At 52.7% G+C, this 22,407-nt stretch overlaps 1 protein-coding gene across 1 annotated transcript in view; it reads right to left on the bottom strand.

Moving 5' to 3' along the window:
• Positions 1-7,197, bottom strand: part of GFRA4 (GDNF family receptor alpha 4) — a 673,071-nt gene extending 665,874 nt beyond the window's left edge. Inside the window, exon 1 of the mRNA XM_073649280.1 lies at positions 6,258-7,197. Coding sequence (XP_073505381.1) covers positions 6,258-6,306 — 49 coding nt within the window. The 5' untranslated portion in view covers positions 6,307-7,197. The remainder of the gene's footprint in view (positions 1-6,257) is intronic.
• Positions 7,198-22,407: the final 15,210 nt, after the last annotated feature.

The following is a 22,407-nucleotide window of genomic DNA, read 5'->3' as shown; positions in this document are numbered from 1 at the left end:
GACGAGAATATATAGGAGAGGGGAGTGGCCAATACTGAACAGCTGAGATCATCCAAGCAGGAAAGCTTCAGAGGCTCTAAGCTGAACAGTTTAACCCCTGCTAACAGAAGCCTGCACCGTTTAATATGAAGAAGTGCTTCTGATCAGTGCAGGACAGAACAGAAGGTGCTGAAGGTGCCACCATTTTTTAAGCAAGTCCTTTAAAAAAAACAAAAAAACTCCTGAACATCCCCTTTAATATCTGTTTTTGGGGGGCTATCAGAGGTGAGACTTGATACAAAACTTGTAACAGAAGCCTACCTAGCATGCACCATGTTTAATACTAGTGTCTTATGTGGCTGCCTTAGGAACCAGAACTCAGCTCCCTCTGCACCCACTGCTGCTTCACCCCTGTGGCCTATTACCAAGAGAACAATGATAACAATACAACAAAGAATAAATCCTCAAAAATGTTCTTTTATTGCATTTGCTCCTTTTTTGTCTAGTTTTTGGTGTTTTTTCTTCTGTTTTTCACTTGTGATTTATTTCTCCTTTTCCATTGTGCCTTTGTTAACGTTTATTTTTATGTGTTTTCCTGGACTTTTTTAATGTTTTTCATCGTGGGCGAAGTGTTGGGTTTTACAGATATTTTCGACTGATTCATCAATTGTGATTTCTTAAAATGTTGCCCAATTTTTTTTTGCAAATGTACTCCAGTACCCTCCCCGCACACCCCTGGAGTGATTTTATGTGAGCCTGAAACTTTGGCGCAAATTTTGAACCATTTTGCTAAACGTGAACCTGATTTATTTTCTCTAAAAAGTTGCAAAACTGGTCAAAAGACAAAATAAAGACCGCAAAAAATTCATGAAATAATAACATACTAATAAAAACTACTGGAACATAATGTATCCATGTTTTTTGTGCATTGCTATCACATGATAAAATATTGACGGTGATGACACCATTTCACGACATTGGCTCATAGGGGCCTCAAAAGTTCTGTATCTATTTCCCAGACCTGCAAGCAGCCCCTGTAACAGGACGCTGGCAATATCTGATCCATTTGTGAATGTTTTAAGAGGCTGCGCTTAGAATTCACAGTCACGGGGTTGCATTATATCACTCACACATCTAGGCTTTGGTCCGATCTCCTGAACCGTAAACTGCTTAAATCTTAAAAAATAAATAAAAATAAAGTAATAAATAATATATATAAAAAAAAAATTTGGAGCCGCTATATGAATATACAGAATATTCTGGCAGAGACTATATTATTTATTAAACTGAAGTCATAAGCCGACACTTCCCAGCTCTCCATAGCTGGAAGGCGCTGCCCGGGTAATGATAGTCACTAATGTCCATGAGTGAATGTCCAGAGGAAAGGTCGAAGGTGCTTTTATGCTCTATTAAATTTTTTATGTCCATCCAGATGGTCAGGGTAGGAAGTCCAAGTAATAAATTCTGATTGATTGGGCATCTTATAGCCAAGACGTGAGGGATGAGAAGCCACCATGGAGGGTTCCGAGGCAGTTGAGGTCATTCATTTTGACTGTTCAGGATGGAATTGCAGCCTTAGATTTCTTAGAAAGCTCAGAATTCTGGAAGAACTTTGGCCAAAGTTTTGGATTTGGTTCAAAGTTCTAGTAAGAAAGTTCTAAATTTAATTCCTGGGCTACGGGATACAACAACACAAATGTATTTGAGTGTCTTCATATTCCATAGTCAATATCGAGTCTGCGAATTCACCGGGAACCATACAAGGTTAAGGCACAACACGCCTCATAGGCTCAACATACAAGAGAGCTAAACCTTAGAAAACATGATTCTTCCTCCCAAACCCTAACCCACCCTTATGACACCACTGTGGCCTGCTGGCTGATGCCATCTAATGTGAAATACTCAACCATTAGCTTCAGCAATCCATGTAGGGTAGAAATGGCCCTCACTTTCTCAGCCCAACCCTGGAGCCAATAATTTCCCAAAAGATCATGAAGAACTAAAGTATAGATGGCTCTGATAAGGTAAGGGTGACACAGGCTGGCCATGCCACTGCTATGGCAGCTCTGGGGCACCGTGGTGAGCAAAGAAGTTTCAATACCAAATCAACATAACGCCGAGCTGTTAGTGAACCTGGAATGATGACTAGAGGGGTCCGGCTACCGTACATTATGCCACTTCATGCCATCATCACGGGAGTAGGACCAATGTGACGTTCCCTCAAGGAGAACTCTTCAAGGCTTTGCCCAAGTGGTATCCAAACCAATCTCTGGCTATAAATGCATCAAAGACAAAAGCAGGAGGACAGACCTCTATTCTAGCCTCCATTGCCATCTTGATCTGCACCATGATAGCCTTTCAGAACCTGGGCATGAGGTCAATGGACACCTGTAGCTGGATGTCGGACTCAAAGCCAATGTCATGCAAATGTCTTCTGATGGTTTGTGTAGGCGCTGTGACTCCTTACACTTGGCGTTTGACGTCTAATTTCACTTACATTACAAAATGTATCAATCATTGAACCTGTGGTGCAACCAATTCTCCAGAAGGTCCCAGGAGTTGTTTTCAACATAACAACACCAGGCCTCATGTTGCTCGTCTACTGTGAGCTACTTGTGAGACATAAACATGCCACCATGGCCTGCAGTGTCTACTATTAAGCACAGCCAGGACGTTATTGGTCGGTGATTGAACGGGAGCTGCCAACAGCAGATCTTGATGATTTGTTCAATCAGCAGCAGAACCTTCTTCGGACGACCATTAATGACCTCACTGATAGCAGCCAAGGCTAGAAGTGCCGGGATTTTTGCATGTGGCTCATACTCCAGACTGAAGAAATCATGATATTTTGTAAATTTTGTCTCCATTGTTTCATCATATGCAGATCAGCAACATGTCTCCATCCTGTGATTTCCAGAACTCCACGACTTTTCCTTCTTGGTGCTGCAATTTCAATGTTGAGGAGCATATCTATCTGTAATCTATCTATTTATCTCAGGTCTATCTATTATCTTTCATCTATTATCTATCATCCATCTATCTATTATCTATCTATTATCTATCTATTATCTATCATCTATTATCTATCTATTATCTATCATCTATTATCTATCTATTATCTATCATCGATTATCTATCCATCTATCTATTATATATCGCCTATCTATTATCGATCTATTATCTATCTATTACCTATCATCTATCTATCTATTATCTATCTATCATCTATCTATCTATTATCTATCTATCATCTATCTATTATCTATCTATTATGTATCTATCATCTATTATCTATCATCTATCTATTATCTATCTATTATCTATCCATCTATCTATCTATTATCTGTCTATTATCTATCTATTATCTATTATCTATCTATTATCTATCTATCTATCTATTATCTATCATCTATCTATTATCTATCTATCATCTATCTATCATCTATCTATTATCTATCTATTATCTATCTATCATCTATCTATTATCTATTAATTATCTATTATCTATTAATTATCTATCATCTATCTATTATCTATCTATTATCTATCTATCATCTATCTATTATTTATTATCTATCTATCATCTATCTATTATCTATCTATTATCTATCATCTATCTATTTATTATCTATCATCTATCTATCATCTATCTATCATCTATGTATTATCTGTTATCTATCTATTATCTATCTATCATCTATCTATTATCTATCTATCTATCTATCATCTATTATCTATCTATCATCTATCTATTATCTATCTATCTGTCTATCTATCATCTATTATCTATCATCTATCTATTATCTGTTATTTATCTATTATCTATCTATCATCTATCTATTATCTGTTATCTATCTATTATCTATTATCTATCATCTATCTATCATCTATCTATTATCTATCTATTATCTATCTATCTATCATCTATCTATCATCTATTATCTATCTATCATCTATCTATTATCTATCTATTATCTATCTATCTATTATCTATCTATCATCTATCTATTATCTATCTATTATCTATCTGTTATCTATCTATTAATTATCTATCTATTATCTATCTGTCAACTATTATCTATCTATCTGTTATCAATCTATCTATTATCTATATATTAATTATCTATCTATTATATATCTATCATCTATTATCTATTTGTTATCTATCTATCTATTATCTATCTATTATCTATCATCTAGCTATCTGTCAGTTAGCATATCTATCTATCTATCTATCTATCTATCTATCTATCTATCTATCTATCTATCTATATATACCATATAGGCCCAGTAGGTCGGGGAAGAACTCAATGCTTTAAAGCAAGTTCCTCCTGTCTATTACATTGCATATATGGGGCTGAGCCAATAATCCCATGGACTCGGGTTCTTTTCTTGTCCAGGTTCCGGTGCTGTACGTTTTCTCCCGGTCTGCACAGTATATATGTATCTACTATCAGACATGTGTCTGCACAGAAGCCCAGTGGGTTACAAGATCCACTTTCCCCTTAAAAATCTCTTTCAATCTCCAAGAATCTAAAACTTTCCTGCAGACGGGAATCTGTGTCTCCTGTAAGCGCAGAACAGCGAAGTCCCATAGACACAAAGAAGGATTATTCGCAGCCATCTAGTGTCTCCTACAGGCCGCGCTGCCGCTGCCTCATAGATGAAGAATAAAGCAGCAGCTCCCGGCCGCAGAGCCGCTCTATGAGCATCTGTCCGGATACCGATACATGCGACCCTGCAAGAGCTCAGCTCCAGCAGCTGCAGGGTTAACCCTGAGAAAAATGAATGAAACGCGTCGTAATCCAGTAAAAGTTTTATATTTAGATAATTAAATAACCAGTAAACTTTTATTAGAACCCCAAACCATCATCATCACCATCATCATCATTAGTTAGATTCCATTTTTTATAGATTTCTTTTATTATTTATTTTTATATTATTATATTTTGCACAATTCTATTTCTGCTTATTTTTTTCCTTTTTATTAGTTTTTTTTTTCCCTTAAATCATTTTATATTTTTCTCCTTTTTTATTATTGGTCCCCACAAAACAATAATAATAAAAAAATAATTCTGTGTATTGCCCTGGGGGAGCTGTGAAGTTTCCCATCTAGCCCCAATAATGGTGGGATTATCCTCCTCTTAGACATTATCTTTCAATCCCCCCCCCCCCGATCACATAAAGGCATAAAACGATGGTGAGTAAATCCAATCTGCGCCAATTACAGGTGCGTTCACACTAGGAGGGAGCCATTAATCCCTGCTCTCGGTCTACAAACAGATCGCAATGGAAACTATTGTTAAAGTCTCATCCCAGGTCCTTTTCCTATCTCCATTATTCAGCAAGGAGCTGCGTACTTCGAATTTCTCCCTAATAGTCATTTCTTTGCTAAAAAAAAAAATAGCTGTTAAATAGATTGTGAATTTGCAATGTGTTGGTTGAGTAACCTCATCTTGTGGAAAAATGATTATACAGCAATGTGAAGGGAGCAGGAGAAAGAGGGGGAGCAGGAGGAAGGTGAGGGAGAAGGGGGTTCAGCTTGTAGAGGATCTGGGAGTGGGGGGGGGGGTCCCTGCAAAATATATGATTGGCTGCACACTGATGAGCAGATGTGTTAATCTTCATGTTTGTCATCTGCTATTCCTTTGTGTTGACTGTTTTTTTTTTTACATGGGACTGCTGGCAAAACTCTTGCAATGCAAAGTACTATTTAAATGGTTATAATGGGGAGGGGGGGGGGGCAGGATACATTGTATCTAGGGGATAGAGAAGATAGGGATAGAGTATAACAAGAAGACATGTGAGCAGAAAAGACCCCAGAGCCAGAGCCTTGATGAATTATCTAGATCTGCCTGGAGGCAGCCAGCGCAGGTCCATGCTCACACACTGGATCGCACACATATGCAGATGTAGCAGAGCTGGGTGTGTTGTAACATCAAATATACAGTTCTTCAACAAACTCAGCTCTGCTTATTGCAATCAATACAATTAGGATTAACCCCTTCTGCTCAGCTACTATTTTAACCACCCTGCCTTTAAAGCCCCCTTGCACTCCATTGCTGAGAGTTGTGCCAGTGGCTGCCAATACACATATACCTGCACACAGATAGGGTGGCAGTGCCAGTGTGCCAGGCTACAGAGATCCAAGCATGCATATCCCAGCAGGGTGCGCATCCCAGTGCAGTGCCAGCCTGTGCACACATGATAAAGCCATCCAGTGCCACCCTGGGATGCCAGCAGAGTGCCAGCTGTGTGCACAGAGATAGGAGACTTACCACAGATGAGCAGGAGCAGGACACAGCCACACAGCCTGGCTGAGCGCATGGTGCAGGTGATGGTGATGGAGGACCCCCTGGCACAGGCACTGCTGGGCTCTAGGACTGCTGGGCACTCAGGCTTCAGCTCTGCAGGTGTTTAACTCACTCTCTTCCCAGCTCAGCTCTGCACCTTGTATTATACACATCCCCCTTTAGATCCAAGCTGCGAAAAAAAAAGCCTCAGCAATCCAAGAGGATGAAATGTGGGGATGAGAAGTTTGATTGCACCCCCTGCTGCAAAAACTTCAGCCTCAAATAACCAGCTCAGGGCTTCATTCAGTGCTGGAACTTTAAAGGGCTCCCAAATCCTTAGATCAGGACAGTATCCACTCAGTGGGGGGGGCTGCTGGTCTCCTGCTGTGGGCAGAGTGCCTCCTTAGATCCTTACAGCCAGGTATGCACTGTATCCTTCCAGGAGATGTGTGCTGCTGGAGGAAGCTTCTAGGTAGAGAATCCTGGGCTTACAATGGGGGGTTTCCTCCAATCCTCCAGAGGGGCTCCTGGCAGCAGTTAGATCCCTGGCACTGGTGCCCCTAATGCTGCTGTTGGCTGCTCACTTGCCTCCTTCTTCTTGCTCTTCCCACATCCTCTGCTGCATGCAATGCCATGTAATGCAATCCCTCTCCCAGGTCTGTGCTCCAGCGGAGAGCAGAGCTGCTGTCACTGTGCTCAGCTTTGGAGTGTTTAAAGGGACAGAAAGAGTCATAAATTGTCTGGAGCAGCAGCTTTCTCGCTCTCCAGCAGCAGCAGTACCTCCCTCACTTACACATTGCCTGATAATGGGAAATGTGAGCATCACTATCAATCACATGGAGCTCTGCCTGCACTCAGCATCAGCGTGTGCGCACAGAGCTGCAACCTTTAGATTGCAAGCTCTTAGGGCTTCTATCTTCTTATGATTCAGCGCACTTTTTTTCCATGCCCATGTTGAGTGTAAAGCTCTGCAGACAACAGATGTGGATCAGCTAAGATTGTTTGATATAGCAGAGCTGAACATGCTAATCTCACAACTGCACAGACATATGGAAGCAGTCCTGACTGCAACTTCAGCTCTGCTACATCTGAGATTATTTTTTTATTGTGAGAGGGAAGGGATGTGTGGAAAATGTAACATATAGGCAGACAGACCTGCAAAATTGTGCCTGAAAATAGTTCATTTTATATACAGGAATATATAATACCCTATTCACAGTGGTGACACTGGAGCATGTAATGCCCTATCCATATTGACACAGGAGCATGTAATGCCCTATCCACAGTGGTGACACTGGAGCATGTAATGCCCTATCCACAGTGGTGACACTGGAGCATGTAATGCCCTATCCACAGTGGTGACACTGGAGCATGTAATGCCCTATCCACAGTGGTGACATTTGAGCATGTAATGCCCTATCCACAGTGGTGACATTTGAGCATGTAATGCCCTATCCACAGTGGTGACACTGGAGCATGTAATGCCCTATCCATATTGACACTGGATCATGTAATGCCCTATCCACAATGGTGACACTGGAGCATGTAATGCCCTATCCACAGTGATGACACTGGAGCATGTAATGCCCTATCCACAGTGGTGACACTGGAGCATGTAATGCCCTATCCACAGTGGTGACATTTGAGCATGTAATGCCCTATCCACAGTGGTGACATTTGAGCATGTAATGCCCTATCCATAGTGGTGACATTTGAGCATGTAATGCCCTATCCACAGTGGTGACATTTGAGCATGTAATGCCCTATCCATAGTGGTGACATTTGAGCATGTAATGCCCTATCCACAGCGGTGACATTTGAGCATGTAATGCCTTATCCACATAGACACTGGTTTAAAGGAACCCAAATGCTAAAGTCATGATTCCCTTTGATGCTGCGCAGGTAAAATGTAATCTAATGTTCTCTGTTACCAACCATTTCTGGCTGATACAGTCATCCTTCTATTAGAATCTCAGTGAATTCCCTGCCATCATAACCGCAGCTCCATGGCACATATCTCCAGTGCATCTACAGGGTTAGCCATTGCAGAGCCTGCAGTAAGTGTAATGCCATGTTTAAAGGTGTATTGCCATCTCAGATATTTTTGGCATACACAGGGGATGGTGGAGGTCCCAGATGTTCCCTAACCCCAGTTATGAGAGACTAGCTTCTCACCCACCAATTGTGGTCACTTTGGTGGAATGGGAGTCAGAGGACCCTTCTTCTGTGGGATCCTCAACTTTCATTGGTTTATATGTAATAACCCCTTAGAATAGCTTCAAACTTGCTAATAATAAGTCATTTTTTTACCTGTTGTAAATGCCGATGTTCTCCTGAATCCGGTGTTGCTTTTCTTTTGTTCCTCCGCCTCTCTGTTCCTGAGATATGGCCTCCTCTTCCAAGTGTATCAATCTAGTCTTTTATAGTCAACTGGGCGTGGTCACAAGAAAGCACCAACAAAGAAGAGCTTAAGACCACCCCCACTTGGATAAACAGACTAGATTTGCATACAGGGAAAAGGGAACTATATCTCAGGAACGGAGAGGCGCAAAAACAAAAGAAAAACGTCGCCGGATTGAGGAGAACAGCGCCATTTACACCAGGTAAAATAAAAAATACATTACGGATTTACCGCAAGTGACAGGTTCACTATCCTTTTTGAGGGGTATATTAATTTATTGATTTGTGTTTTATTTATATGTTTGTATTCATTATTTGGGGGAGGTGTGCAGGAATGCAAAAAAAAAGTAATTCCAACATTGAATTTTTAATTTTTCTATTTATGTGCAGCAAAAATATGGCATTTATATGATATAGCAAATATATAGTTTTGTTACCTTTGAGTAGTGTTGCACAATAAGAGCAAGTTTTATGGAAAAAGAGTCATGTTTATATCACCATATATTATACGTAAAAAAAAACTATTTGTTTTCTTGCAATTTTTCATTTTTTTCAAACAAAGTTTCTCCATTTTTTGTGACATTCTACTCAATATTGATAATATATTTTTGCGGGTTTTTGTGCATTTTTTTTTTAGCCTTGAATGACAGTTAAGGTTGTAACTGGATAACACCCACTGTGGAAAGATTCCACAAAGATTCCAAACATTATATATTAATAGGGTTAAATTATTATGTAGACCTGCCCCGGAGGAAGCCAAAGAGAACTCTAGAAGGGAAAGTGTGTAACAAAACAAACCTCTGGGCAGAGTTTTAGATACTGTTTTTTTTTAACTTATTTATTGGAAACCTGTCAGTATGAAGTGCGATCCAGCTATTGCCGAAGGTCTGACATTCGTGTCCGCCACCCAGAACCTGGTTGTGAGATTCAGAGATACCGTTACCTCCATCCTACTCTAGCTAAGTCCTTTCACCTGCTCGGTGCATGTACTATATGATATTCTGAAAACCCTTTCTTCCCTGCTGACAATGACGTATGAGGGATGTTTGAGGGATGAGTTCTAGATTTTATTAATGTCCTTTAGGGTTACAAACAATTTATTCACAAATTTTTATAACTTTTTTTATTGAGGCGAGGGAATGGATAATGGAGAAATAATCACATTTTTACATTTTTTTTTAGCATCAAAAAATATGTCCAGACAGGCAGATATTTCTTAGCACTTATTAATTTTAATGAATTAGGTGTCATTCGCACCTTTAATTCTTATGTAAATACACTGACACAAACGTACCATTGTGAGTAGATGTTCGCAGTATCGATCTCATCTAGTAGATCCTTCATTGAATGAAACGATGAAACTTTTCTTGGTGAAAAGTTTTTTATATGAAGTCATGAAAATTCACCCGGATAGCAGGAATGGTGAATATCACACTCTATTTTCAGCTGGAGGTATGGGCAGTGGTGTACATAGAAATCACAGGACCCCATAGCAAAAGGTATAATTGGGACTATTTCCAGGACCCTATTCCAATCCCAAAAAAAGATATAAACTGAGTATGGAATCTCCACAGTGAATCCCCATCGCCTCAGTTTTACCCCATACGAACAGTATGAAGAGTCCACCATGCCTCCAGCGAAGTATAGTGCCCCCACAGTACCACCAACAAAGTATAATACCCCCACATCATGATGGTCCTAAAATTACCCCCTCCATAGTATGATATCCCCATAGAACTCTGCACGCACACACACACTATCATGGACCCCACACACTATCATGACCCCCACATTGTATAATGGCCCCCACACAGTATGAAGCCCCCACGCAGTATGATGACCCCCCACAGCCCCATACGTAGTATGAGGGCCCCCACTTCACCCTACTCAGTATGAGAGCCCCGATATAGAATGAAGGTCTGCACAGGATGGGAGCCCCCAGCTCAGTATGGAGGACTTCACACTCCCGCATTCAGTATAATGGCCCCCACGATTCAGTATAAAAGCCTCCACTATCCCCCTACTCAATATAATGGCCCCCACGAGCCCCCTCATTCAGTATAATGGCACCCTGCTCAGTATGAGGGCCCCTATCAGTCCCCCACCCAGTAGAGGGGCTCCACAGCTCCTCAGTCAGTATGATGGCTCCTACAGTCCCTGACTTAGCATGATGCTCCCACAATTACTGACATTTAAAAAACTACGCTACACTCCGCACCCCATTCACTGCAGGCATGATGTAGTGAGGTCATCGAGCCTGCACTGCATGGAGTCTCAGACTCACAGGCATGGGCTGAATGCTGGATCGGCTCTCTGAACCACCATTCTACTCAACGGTATCTGCGTCCTGAGGATGAAATTGTGATGATGGGGGTAGTGGGGGTAGGGAAGGGTTACTGATGCTGAGCAGCACCAAGCTCTTCACCGACTTTTGTGTAAGGGGGTGACCGGAACAGTCATGCACCTTTTCCCTCCTTATGCACAATGTAAGATACTCTGTTTATTACATGTATGTGAACATGCACGTGACAGTTGCATAGCTCCCAACCGTCCGGTATTCCCTGGGAATGTGGATTTGAGGGCTCAGTCCCGGGTCCCATCACGTCTCAGCTGTTCTCCCGGCAGGGGCGTCACTAGGCACTGGGCTTTTTTTTTTCCCAGACATGAAGGCTTTCCGTGCTGCTGTGTGAGGCCTTGTAACTGTGCCTCCGGCCCCCTGCTTTTCCTCGGCATCAGTGCTGAGGAATCCTACTGTGCAGAGAGACCGCTCAGCGTGAGGGGACAGGGGGTGGGGCCCAGTGTGGCGCCCCTGCTGCGCATTGGTGCCACAGAACCTAGAAGGGTGCATAGATGGATTTCTCCACAAGAGGCCCTCACTACATGCAAACACCTCCACCTTCCACCTCATACCAGCAGAGGGAGCCCTGATAGGGATATATAAAGGGAAGGTGGAGCCAGGCAGCTCAGTCAGTGTTCAGTCTGCAGAGAGACAGGATGTAGCTGCACGCAGGCTGCTGTGTGAGGCAAGCTAGGCCTCCAGCAGCCCTGAAGCCTAGTGAGGGCCCCGAGCGGCAGAAGGCAAGTGGAACTAAGGGGGCAGAGGAGCATAGTAAGCTCACCCCGATTTATATACCGGACACCGGGTCCGCGCCTACAGGGATCTTTATGACCCGTAGGAACAACCGGAATCCCTGGAGAACTACAAGTCCCAGGTTAACCAACCGCTGACAACAGCAACAGGGTTAGGTACCACTAAGGCTCAAGCGACCAGGAATAGTGGGAACCAGGAGAAAACCTTACCGCCAGGTCAGTAGGTACAAGAAGGAAGCAGTAAGCAAGCCAGGCCTAGCTCCAGGCAGGCCCGAAGCTTAGAGAGTAAAAGACACAGATCATGAGGCCTTACACCCGCTCACTGGGGAGAGTCCAGAAATGTACCCTTCGCCATGAGAGACCTGGACATTACCTGCATCACCACCAGTAAAGGTATTGAAGTTTGCCCTTGTGTGTGTGACTGTACTTCCTCTGGGACCATCATGCCGTCTCTCTCCTGCTTCCACCATCTTTCTACCCCTCTACACTGCCCTGAGGCCTGCTCCACCTGTGGGTTTTTCCATCATAGCTGCCCCTAACATCAGCCTCAGTGCACCTCTTACCAGAATCCACAGGTGGCGTCACGAATTATTCTAAAACCCCTATAAATATAATCATTCCCCATTTTGTTGACCGCCCTGGGCCACGGACCAGGCCTGCCACTGTGATTTCCCCCCAAGCATCTGAACGCCCGGCTGCCGAGCTCCCCACGGCCCTGGGGGCGCGACACCAGTCTGTGGAGGACCATAAGCTGCGGCCCTGAGGTGAGGGGACAAGGGGCGTGGCCCAGTCTGTGGAGGACCACAAGCTGCGGCCCTGAGGTGAGGGGACAGGGGGCGCGGTCCAGTCTGTGGAGGACCACAAGCTGCGGCCCTGAGGTGAGGGGACAGGGGGCGCGGCCCAGTCTGTGGAGGAAGACAAGCTGCGGCCCTGAGGTGAGGGGACAGGGGGCGGGGCCCAGTCTATGGAGGACGACAAGCTGCGGCCCTGAGGTGGGGGGACAGGGGGCAGGGCCCAGTCTGTGGAGGATGACAAGCTGCTGCCCTGAGGTGAGGGGACAGGAGGTGGGGCCCAGTCTGTGGAAGACCACAAGCTGCGGCCCTGAGGTGAGGTGACAGGGGGCGTGGCCAAGTCTGTGGAGGACGATAAGCTGCGGCCCTGAGTTGAGGGGACAGGGGGCGGGGCCCAGTCTGTGGAGGACGACAAGCTGCGGTCCTGAGGTGAGGGGACAGGAGGCGGGGCCCAGTCTGTGGAGGACCACAAGCTGCGGCCCTGAGGTGAGGGGACAGGGGGCGCGGCCCAGTTTGTGGAGGACGATAAGCTGCGGCCCTGAGGTGAGGGGACAGAGGGCGGGGCCCAGTCTGTGGAGGACGATAAGCTGCGGCCCTGAGGTGAGGGGACAGAGGACAGGGCCCAGTCTGTGGAGGACGATAAGCAGCGGCACTGAGGTGAGGGGACAGGGGCCGGGGCCCAGTCTGTGGAGGACGATAAGCTGCGGCCCTGAGGTGAGGGGACAGGGTGCGGGACCCAGTCTGTGGAGGATGATAAGCTGCGTCCCTGAGGTGAGGGGACAGAGAACGGGGCCCAGTCTGTGGAGGACGATAAGCTGCGTTCCTGAGGTGAGGGGACAGATGGAGGGCCCAGTCTGTGGAGGACGATAAGCTGCGGCCCTGAGGTGAGGGGACAGAGGGTGGGGCCCAGTCTGTGGAGGACGATAAGCTGCTGCCCTGAGGTGAGGGTGTGGCGCCCCTGAGGGTTCGACCGCCTCAGGAATGCTGCACTTCTCCAATGGAGTGTGGTGTTCCTCCTCTGAGGTAAGGCCAGTGTGATGGTTGTGACCTAGCCTTTTGCATCCAACACCACATTTCCACCACAGGGAGCTAGTATGCACTAGGTGCTGCTCCCCTGGTTACAGGGAGACTGGGGAACACAAAGTGGTAGGAACCAGTTAGTGGGTGTGGGTGGAGGAACAACTAGTTGGCTACACTTCAAATTTCATATTTAATAGAATGCCATCTTTGATCTTGGTCCTTTTGGCTAGTGCTTGTCTAGTCTTTTGCTAGTCCTGGTTAGTCGGTTCTTCGCTGGTCCTTTGGTCTAGCCTTTGCTAGTCTGTCGGCTGTCACTGTGCTGTCAAAATACTGTGTGTAAAGTGACTTCCCTCCGGGAGCGCAGATCCTGTGTGGGCCTGCACCGGCAAGGGACACAGCCCTCGTACCCTGGCCATGGGACGAGAGGTAGGTTGCAGACAAGGAATGTCTAAACCCGGCCGAGGACCAGGATCAAGAAGGCCCGGGAGCTTTAGAGTGTGGCTCCCTAGCAAATGGGTCCCGGGGAGGATGCAGACGGAGCGGAGCACGCCACCTGTCCTCGCCTACCTGATCTATTCAGAGGGATTCCGGCTGCAAGAGGGGTACTGGCCCCCGACAACCCGACCTCGTACTCTACGTCCAGGACGGGAAAGGCCGGTTAGGCCCTGAGGATCCCGCCGGGCGTCGGATGGAGAGCAATTGCCACCCGAGCCCTACACCTGAGAGGAGCTCAGAGGGAGACCTGGCCTATCCACGCACAGACGAAAAGGGTGAAGTCTGTAGTGCAGGAACACTCTGGTGTAGGGTCGCTACCGAACACTGGACTTCCTCGAAGATAGTCGGACCCCCGTCCCTCGTGGCCGCAGGACTCCGGAAGGAGCATGGAGTCGCCTTCCCGTTAATAACTCTGAGAGTAAAGCCTTGGAAGTTCACCCCTATGGCCTCCGGACTGTTCATTACGCGCCATACCACGTGACGCGGTGCCCTACTCCCCGCGCTACTGCTACTCCCCTTCATCCTGTTTGTCTGCCCTGAGGCCTTGCTCCGCCTGTGGGAAGCAGTAATAACTTTAGCCGCCACGACACCGGGCCTCAGCGGACTGCTAGCGGCGCTGGTGGCCCTTCACCAAACACCACAGGTGGCGTAGTCGTTAATCAGCCACTCAAGCCGGACAAGCCCACACCTTCTCTTTGTAATGAGACGGCCCGGAGCACGGGTCGGGCCCGGGCCACGGCTGCATCCCATCTCTTCAACACAGGGCCCGACACCGATTCCCCCAACACCCAGGGTAAAACCCGGGCTTTCTGGGTAGAGGCGTCACAAGAGGACAGGGGGCAGGGCCCAGTCTGTGGAAGATGATAAGCTGCGGCCCTGAGGTGAGGGGACAGAGGGCGGGGCCCAGTCTGTGGAGGACGATAAGCTGCGGCCCAGAGGTGAGGGGACAGATGGCGCGGCCCAGTCTGTGGAGGACGATAAGATGCGGCCCTGAGGTGAGGGGACAGAGGGCGCAGCCCAGTCTGAGGAGGACGATAAGCTGTGGCCCTGGGGTGAGGGAACAGGGGGCGGGGCCCAGTCTGTGGAGGACGACAAGCTGAGGCCCAGAGGTGAGGGGACGGGAGCCTGTATGTGGAGGATGGCAAGCTGCGGCCCTGAGGTGAGGGGACAGAGGGCGGGGCCCAGTCTCTGGAGGAAGACAAGCTGGGTCCCTGAGGTGAGGGGACAGTTGGCAGGGCCCAGTCTGTGGAGGACGAATAGCTGCGGCCCTGAGGTGAGGGGACAGAGGGCGGGGCCCAGTCTGTGGAGGAAGACAAGCTGCGGCCCTGAGGTGAGTGGACAGGGGGCAGGGCCCAGTCTGTGGAGGACGAATAGCTGCGGCCCTGAGGTGAGGGGACAGGAGGCGGGGCCCAGTCTGTGGAGAACAACAAGCTGCGGTCCTGAGGTGAGGGGACAGGAGGCAGGGCCCATTCTGTGGAGGACCACAAGCTGCGGCCCTGAGGTGAGGGGACAGGGGGCGCAGCCCAGTCGGTGGAGGACGATAAGCTGCGGCCCTGAGGTGAGGGGACAGGGGGCGGGGCCCAGTCAGTGGAGGATGACAAGTTGCGGCCCTGAGGTGAGGGGACAGGGGGCACGGCCCAGTCTGTGGAGGACGATAAGCTGCGGCCCTGAGGTGAGAGAACAGGGGGCGGGACCCAGTCTGTGGAGGCCAACAAGCTGCGGCCCTGAGGTGAGGGGACAGGGGGCGGGGCTCAGTCTGTGGAGGACGACTAGCTGCGGTCCTGAGGTGAGGGGACAGGAGGTGGGGCCCAGTCTGTGGAGGACCAAAAGCTTCGGCCCTGAGGTGAGGGGACAAGGGGCGTGGCCCAGTCTGTGGAGGACGATAAGCTGCGGCCCTGAGGTGAGGGGACAGGAGGCGGGGCCCAGTCTGTGGAGGACCACAAGCTGCGGCCCTGAGGTGAGGGGACAGGGGGCGCGGCCCAGTCTGTGGAGGTCGATAAGCTGCGGCCCTGAGGTGAGGGGACAGGAGGTGGGGCCCAGTCTGTGGAGGACGATAAGCTGTGGCCCTGAGTTGAGGGGACAGAGGGCGGGGCCCAGTCTTTGGAGGATGATAAGCTGCATCCCTGAGGTGAGGGGACAGGGGGCGGGGCCCAGTCTGTGGAGGACGACAAGCTTCGGCCCTGAGGAGAGGGGACAGGGGGCGGGGCCCAGTCTGTGGAGGACGATAAGCTGCGGCCCTGAGGTGAGGGGACAGGAGGCGGGGCCCAGTCTGTGAAGGACGATGAGCTGCGTCCCTGAGGTGAGGGGACAGGGGGCGGGGCCCAGTCTGTGGAGGATGATAAGCTGCGGCCCTGAGGTGAGGGGACAGAGGGCGGGGCCCAGTCTGTGGAGGACGATGAGCTGCGGCCCTGAGGTGAGGGGACAGGGGCAGGGCCCAATCTGAGGAGGACGATAAGCTGCGGACCTGAGGTGAGGGGATAGAGGGCGGGGCCCAGTCTGTGGAGGACGATAAGCTGCGGCCCTGAGGTGAGGGGACAGGAGGCGGGGCCCAGTCTGTGGAGGACCACAAGCTGCGGCCCTGAGGTGAGGGGAAAGGGGGTGCGGCCCAGTCTGTGGAGGTCGATAAGCTGCGTCCCTGAGGTGACGGGACAGGGGGCGGGGCCCAGTCTGTGGAGGACGACAAGATTCGGCCCTGAGGTGAGGGGACAGGGGGCGGGGCCAGTCTGTGGAGGACGATAAGCTGCGGCACTGAGGTGAGGGGACCGGAGGCGGGGCCCAGTCTGTGGAGGACTATAAGCTGTGGCCCTGAGTTGAGGGGACAGAGGGCGGGACCCAGTCTTTGGAGGAAGACAAGCTGCGTCCCTGAGGTGAGGGGACAGGGGGGGGGCCCAGTCTGTGGAGGACGACAAGCTTCAGCCCTGAGGAGAGGGGACAGGAGGCGGGGCCCAGTCTGTGGAGGACGATAAGCTGCGTCCCTGAGGTGAGGGGACAGGGGGCGGGGCCCAGTCTGTGGAGGACGATAAGCTGAGGCCCTGAGATGAGGGGACAGAGGGTGGGGCCCAGTCTGTGGAGGACGATAAGCTGCGGCCCTGAGGTGAGGGGACAGGGGGCGCGGCCCAGTCTGTGGAGGACGATAAGCTGCGTCCCTGAGGTGAGGGGACAGGGGGCGGGGCCCAGTCTGTGGAGGACGATAAGCTGAGGCCCTGAGATGAGGGGATAGAGGGCGGGGCCCAGTCTGTGGAGGACCATAAGCTGCGGCCCTGAGGTGAGGGGACAGGGGGCGCGGCCCAGTCTGTGGAGGACGATAAGCTGCGTCCCTGAGGTGAGGGGACAGGGGGCGGGGCCCAGTCTGTGGAGGACGACAAGCTGCGGCCCTGAGGTGAGGGGACAGGGGACGGGGCCCAGTCTGTGGAGGACCACAAGCTGCAGCCCTGAGGTGAGGGGACAGGGGGCGGGGCCCAGTCTGTGGAGGACGGTAAGCTGCGGCCCTGAGGTGAGGGGACAGGGGGCGGGACCCAGTCTGTGGAGGACGATAAGCTGCGACCCTGAGGTGAAAGGACAGAGGGCGGGGCCCAGTCTGTGGAGGACGATAAGCTGCGGCCCTGAGGTGAGGGGACTGGTGCAGGGCTTAGTCTGAGGAGGGCGATAAGCTGCGGCCCTGAGGTGAGGGGATAGAGGGCGGGGCCCAGTCTGTGGAGGAGGATAAGCTGCGTCCCTGAGGTGAGGGGACAGGGAGCGGGGCCCAGTCTGTGGAGGCCGATAAGCTGCGGCCCTGAGGTGAAGAGACAGGAGGCGGGGCCCAGTCTGTGGAGGACGATAAGCTGCGTCCCTGAGGTGAGAGGACAGGGGGCGGGGCCCTGTCTGTGGAGGACGATAAGCTGCGTCCCTGAGGTGAGGGGACAGGGGGCGTTGCCCAGTCTGTGGAGGACGACAAGCTGCGGCCCTGAGGTGAGGGGACAGGGTGTGGGGCCCAGTCTGTGGAGGATGACAAGCTGAGGCCCTGAGGTGAGTGGACAGGGGGTGGGGCCCAGTCTGTGGAGGATGACAAGCTGCGACCCTGAGGTGAGGGGACAGGGGGCGGGGCCCAGTCTGTGGAGGACGACAAGCTGCGGCCCTGAGGTGAGAGGAGAGGGGCGGGGCCCAGTCTGTGGAGAACAATAAGCTGCGGCCCTGAGCTGAGTGGAGATGGGCGGGGCCCAGTCTGTGGAGGACAATAAGCAGCGGCCCTGAGGTGAGGGGACAGAGGGCGAGGCCCAGTCTGTGGAGGACGATAAGCTGCGGCCCTGAGGTGAGGGGACAGAGGGCGGGGCCCAGTCTGTGGAGGACGATAAGCTGCGGCCCTGAGGTGAGGGGACTGGGGCAGGGCTCAGTCTGAGGAGGACGATAAGCTGCGGCCCTGAGGTGAGGGGATAGAGGGCGGGGCCCAGTCTGTGGAGGATGATAAGCTGCGGCCCTGAGGTGAGGGGACAGGGAGCGGGGCCCAGTCTGTGGAGGCCGATAAGCTGCGGCCCTGAGGTGAGGGGACAGGAGGCGGGGCCCAGTCTGTGGAGGACGATAAGCTGCGTCCCTGAGGTGAGAGGACAGGGGGCGGGGCCCTGTCTGTGGAGGACGATAAGCTGCGTCCCTGAGGTGAGGGGACAGGGGACGTTGCCCAGTCTGTGGAGGACGACAAGCTGCGGCCCTGAGGTGAGGGGACATGGTGTGGGGCCCAGTCTGTGGAGGATGACAAGCTGCGGCCCTGAGGTGCCTGGAGAGGGGCGGGGCCCAGTCTCTGGAGGACAATAAGCAGCGGCCCTGAGGTGAGGGGACAGAGGGCGAGGCCCAGTCTGAGGAGGACGATAAGCTGCGGCCCTGAGGTGAGGGGATTGGGGCAGGGCCCAGTCAGAGGAGGACGATAAGCTGCGGCCCTGAGGTGATGGGATAGAGGGCGGGGCCCAGTCTGTGGAGGATGATAAGCTGCGTCCCTGAGGTGAGGGGACAGGGAGCAGGGCCCAGTCTGTGGAGGACGATAAGCTGCGGCCCTGAGGTGAGGGGACAGGAGGCGGGGCCCAGTCTGTAGAGGACGATAAGCTGCGTCCCTGAGGTGAGGGGACAGGGGGCGGGGCCCAGTCTGTGGAGGACGATAAGCTGCGTCCCTGAGGTGAGGGGACAGGGGGCGTTGCCCAGTCTGTGGAGGACGACAAGCTGCGGCCCTGAGGTGAGGGGACAGGGGGTGGGGCCCAGTCTGTGGTGGATGACAAGCTGCGGCCCTGAGTTGATTGGACCAGGGGCGGGGCCCATTCTGTGGAGGACGACAAGCTGCGGCCCTGAGGTGAGGGGATAGCGGGCGGGGCCCAGTCTGTGGAGGACGACAAGCTGCGGCCCTGAGGTGAGAGGAGAGGGGCGGGGCCCAGTCTGTGGATGACAATAAGCTGCGGCCTTGAGGTGAGTGGACGGGTGCGGGCCCAGTCTGCGGAGGATGACAAGCTGCGGCCCTTAGGTGAAGGGACAGGGGGCACGGCCCAGTCTGTGGAGGACGACAAGCTGCGGCCATGAGGTGAGGGAGCGAGTCCTAGTCTGTGGAGGAAGACAAGCTGCGGCCCTGAGGTGAGGGGGCAGCGGGCGGGGCCCAGTCTGTGGAGGAAAACAAGCTGCGGCCCTGAGGTGAGGGGACAGAGGGCGGGGCCCAGTCTGTGGAGAATGACAAGCTGCGGCCCTGAGGTGAGGGGACAGGGGGCGCGGCCCAGTCTGTGGAGGGCGACAAGCTGCGTCCCTGAGGTGAGGGGACAGGGGGCAAGTCCTCGTCTGTGGAGGACGACAAGCTGTGGCTCTGAGGTGAGGGGACAGGGAGCAGGGCCCAGACTGTGGAGGAAGACAAGCTGCGGCCCTGAGGTGAGGGGACAGGGGGCGCAGCCCAGTCGGTGGAGGAAGATAAGCTGCGGCCCTGAGGTGAGGGGACAGGGGGCGCGGCCCAGTCTTTGGAGGACAACAAGCTGCATCTCTGAGGTAAGGAGACAGGGGGCGGGGCCCAGTCTGTGGAAGACGACAAGCTGCGGCCCTGAGGTGAGGGGACAGAGGGCGGGGCCCTGTCTGTGGAGGACGACAAGCTGCGGCCCTGAGGTGAGGGGACAGGGGGCGGGGCCCAGTCTGTGGAGGACGACAATCTGCGGCCCTGAGGTGTGGGGAGAGGGGGCGGGGCCCAGTCTGTGGATGACGACAAGCTGCGGCCCTGAGATGAGAGGACAGAGGGCGGGGCCCTGTCTGTGGAGGACGACAAGCTGCGGCCCTGAGATGAGAGGACAGAGGGCAGGGCCCTGTCTGTGGAGGACGACAAGCTGCGGCCCTGAGGTGAGGGGACAGGGGGCGGGGCCCAGTCTGTGGAGGACGACAATCTGCGGCCCTGAGGTGTGGGGAAAGGGGGCGGGGCCCAGTCTGTGGATGACGACAAGCTGCGGCCCTGAGGTGAGGGGACAGGGGGCGGGGCCCAGTCTGTGGAGGACGACAAGCTGCGGCCCTGAGGTGAGGGGACAGGGGGCGGGGCCCAGTCTGTGGAGGACGACAATCTGCGGCCCTGAGGTGTGGGGAAAGGGGGCGGGGCCCAGTCTGTGGATGACGACAAGCTGCGGCCCTGAGGTGAGGGGACAGGGGGCGGGGCCCAGTCTGTGGAGGACAATAAGCTGCGGCCCTGAGGTGAAGCGACAGAGTGCGGGGCCCAGTCTGTGAAGAACGATAAGCTGTGTCCCTGAGGTGAGGGGACAGAGGGCGGGGCCCAGTCTGTGGAGGACAACAAGCTGCGGCCCTGAGGTGAGGGGACAGGGGATGGGGCCCAGTCTGTGGAGGATGACAAGCTGCGGCCCTGAGGTGAGTGGACAGGGGGCGGGACCCAGTCTGTGGAGGACGACAAGCTGCGTCCCTGAGGTGAAGGGACAGGGGGCAAGTCCTAGTCTGTGGAGGACGACAAGCTGTGGCCCTGAGGTGAGGGGACAGGGGCGCGGCCCAGTCTGTGGAGGACGACAAGCTGCGTCCCTGAGGTGAGGGGACAGGGGGCAAGTCCTAGTCTGTGGAAGACAACAAGCTGTGGCCCTGAGGTGAGGGGGCAGGGGGCGGGGCCCAATCTGTGGAGGAAGACAAGATGCGGCCCTGAGGCAAAGGGAGAGGGGGCGCAGCCCAGTCGGTGGAGGAAGATAAACTGAGGCCCTGAGGTGAGGGGACAGGTGGCGCGGCCCAGTCTGTGGAGGACGACGAGCTGCATCTCTGAGGAAAGGAGACATGGCGGCGGGGCCCAGTCTGTGAAGGATGACAAGCTGCGGCCCTGAGGTGAGGGGACAGGGGGCAAGTCCCAGGCTGTGGAGGATGACAAGCTGTGGCCCTGAGGTGAGGGGGCAGGGGGCGGGGCCCAGTCTGTGGAGGAAGACAAGCTGCGGCCCTGAAATGAGGGGACAGGGGGCGGGGCCCAGTCTGTGGAGGACGATAAGCTGCGTCCCTGAGGTGACGAGACAGGGGGCGGGGCCCAGTCTGTGGAGGACGACAAGCTGCGGCTCTGAGGTGAGGGGACAGGGGGCGGGGCTCCGTCTGTGGAGGACGATAAGCTGCGGCCCTGAGGTGAGTGGACAGGGGCGGGGCCCAGTCTGTGGAGGACGATAAGCTGTGGCCCTGAGGTGAGTGGACAGGGGGGTGGGGCCCAGTCTGTGGAGGACAACAAGCCTCAGCCCTGAGGTGAGGGGACGGGAGCCTGTATGTGGAGGATGACAAGCTGCGGCCCAGAGGTGAGGGGACGGGGGCGGGTCCCAGTCTGTGAAGGGCTGCAAGCTGTGGCCCTGAGGTGAGGGGACGGGGGGCGTGGCCCAGTTTGTGGAGGACGACTAGCTGCTGCCCTGAGGTGAGGGGACAGAGGGCGGGGCGCAGTCTGTGGAGGATGATAAGCTGCGGCCCTGAGGTGAGGGGACAGGGAGCGGGAGCCGGTCTGTGGAGGACGAAAATCTGCGGCCCTGAGGTGAGGGGACAGAGGGCGGGGCCCAGTCTGTGGAAGACGATAAGCTGCGGCCCTGAGGTGAGGAGACGGGGGCGGGGCCCAGTCTGTGGAGGAATACAAGCTGCGGCCCTGAGGTGATGGAACGGGGGGCGGGCTAGGTTTGTGGAGGACGACAAACTGCTGCCCTGAGGAGCGGGGACAGGGGCGGGGCCCAGTCTGTGGACGATGATAAGCTGCGGTCCTGAGGTGAGGGGACAGGGAGCGGGGCCCGGTCTGTGGAGGTTGAAAATCTGCGGCCCTGAAGTGAGGGGACTGAGGGCGGGGCCCAGTCTGTGGAGGACGACAAGCTGCAGCCCTGAGGTGAGGGGACAGGGAGCGTGGCCCCCTC

The sequence above is a fragment of the Phyllobates terribilis genome, unplaced genomic scaffold (genome assembly GCF_046119375.1).
Source record: "Phyllobates terribilis strain yellow unplaced genomic scaffold, ASM4611937v1 Scaffold_1__5_contigs__length_1240528914, whole genome shotgun sequence".
Classification (NCBI taxonomy): Eukaryota; Metazoa; Chordata; class Amphibia; order Anura; family Dendrobatidae; genus Phyllobates; species Phyllobates terribilis.
Note: the sequence above shows the minus strand (reverse complement) of the source record. Positions and strands in the feature narration are given on the sequence as shown.